Raw genomic sequence first — 1,642 nt, forward strand, 5'->3', positions numbered from 1 at the left:
GGGCCCCAGTATTTTTGAGTGACGTGGCACGTTTTTATTGGTGTCTGGACAAATCCGGACACCGGACACAACAATTTGCCCACCAGCAGAGACTTTGGTGGCCGAACAACCCTTCGGATAGGAATGCCAAGGCTTTTGCCTACTGAGACAAGAAAATTGACAAAAAAAATTACTGACCTTTATTTTTTTTTCAAACATAGTAAATCGTGCTCAGAGAAGTCTACGAAGAAAACAAACAAATTGAACATACTAAAGTCCAAATTAACAGAAACAAATGAGAAAAAGGCTTTCACTTACTGAGCTCATCAGAGGAACACACTACAGATAAATAGAAGGGGATCTAAGCATATCACCATTGGCGCCTATTCTAGTGGCCATTGGCAAGGAAACTGGCATTCAGGCCAGCAACTTTTCCAGCCGCACTGGTCACAGCAGCACCCTTCTTGGCATAAAATCTTCGGTACATGGCATCGACATGCGTGAGGTAGAACGTACCAGGAGAGAGCAAGCTGGTGTCTTTCGTCGTCACAAAATCCTTCGCTCCATAGCGATGCTCCATCAGCTTCATTGTCTCGATGAATTTTTCCGGCGGAAACTGAGCAAACCAAATATATAGATAGGAAGCAATGTATTATTACAGTAAATTAGATGCTGCATGTATGATTAATGTCTCATTTGAGACGATTTTTTTGTTGCTTCTTAAAGCCTCATTTAAAAAGGTGCTTTAAGAAGCAGCAAAAAAAATCGTCCCAAATGAAGCCTAAGATAAAAACAATAGCTGCTAGAGCTGAATGGGGGAAGAAAGTATCACAAAACTCAGAGATAGAGGCATATCTCATTTCATTCATTCATTTTGCTTTCCCTAATACTCCTTAAAGAGCATTTATAGAATAATAAGACTGTCATTAAGGCTTCGTTTAGGACAACTTTCTTATTGCTTCTTAAAACAAATTTTTTAACTAAAAAACTGCTTTAAGAAGAAATAAGAAAGCCGTCTCAAACGAAATCTAAATACTTATTAGCTATCTAATAAATACTAATAACTATAAATTACCAAGACCTATAATGACTCACAAACTCCAAAACTATCCATTATAATTATTAGTCTAACAGAAATATACCTCATGTCTTGCCTCCAGCTTTTCTGCAACATTTAGCACTGAGGCTATGTTTGATAGGCTGAATGGATGTTGGCCATCATTAAGTTTGAATGAGAACATACTAGAAGCAAGGCCACTGCCATATGAGAACATAACTATTCGCTGACCACCCTGCAAACATAAAAAAATTTCAAAAAACGGTAATTACACAAATGAAATTTACAAAATTGGACTACTAACATAACAAGGAGATTTACCAGGGTGTCATATTTGTTATGAATGACTGATGCAAGTGCTGCATATAGGGATGCTGTGTACATATTTCCAACTTGTTTTGGCATTAAGGTAGATGGCTGAACTTTTTCATCATAGAAGTGTTTGGATACTTGTTGTGCAGCCTAAAGAATATCATAGAGATTATGAGTACATGAGTTAAGCAGTCGAGTATGGACCGCACAAACGTCACATTATAACCTTTTCAAGGTCACGATTTTGATAGCTCTCATCTCCAGTTAAGTTTGCAAATGGCTCCAGTTTTGCTT

The 1,642-nt window shown here is 37.7% G+C and overlaps 1 protein-coding gene across 1 annotated transcript; it reads right to left on the minus strand.

The window, feature by feature from the left end:
- Positions 1–312: 312 nt before the first annotated feature.
- On the minus strand, positions 313–1,636 carry LOC110110910 (hydroxymethylglutaryl-CoA synthase-like). Its single transcript, XM_020842570.2, has 4 exons — positions 1,575–1,636; positions 1,358–1,498; positions 1,122–1,271; positions 313–595 (listed from the first exon to the last, which is right to left on the minus strand). Exons 2-4 carry the CDS (start codon positions 1,439–1,441, stop codon positions 368–370), a joined length of 462 nt encoding a protein of 153 aa, XP_020698229.2. The 5' UTR covers positions 1,442–1,498; positions 1,575–1,636; the 3' UTR covers positions 313–367.
- Positions 1,637–1,642: the final 6 nt, after the last annotated feature.

The sequence above is a fragment of the Dendrobium catenatum genome, unplaced genomic scaffold (genome assembly GCF_001605985.2).
Source record: "Dendrobium catenatum unplaced genomic scaffold, ASM160598v2 original_scaffold_21975, whole genome shotgun sequence".
NCBI classification, from domain to species: Eukaryota; Viridiplantae; Streptophyta; class Magnoliopsida; order Asparagales; family Orchidaceae; genus Dendrobium; species Dendrobium catenatum.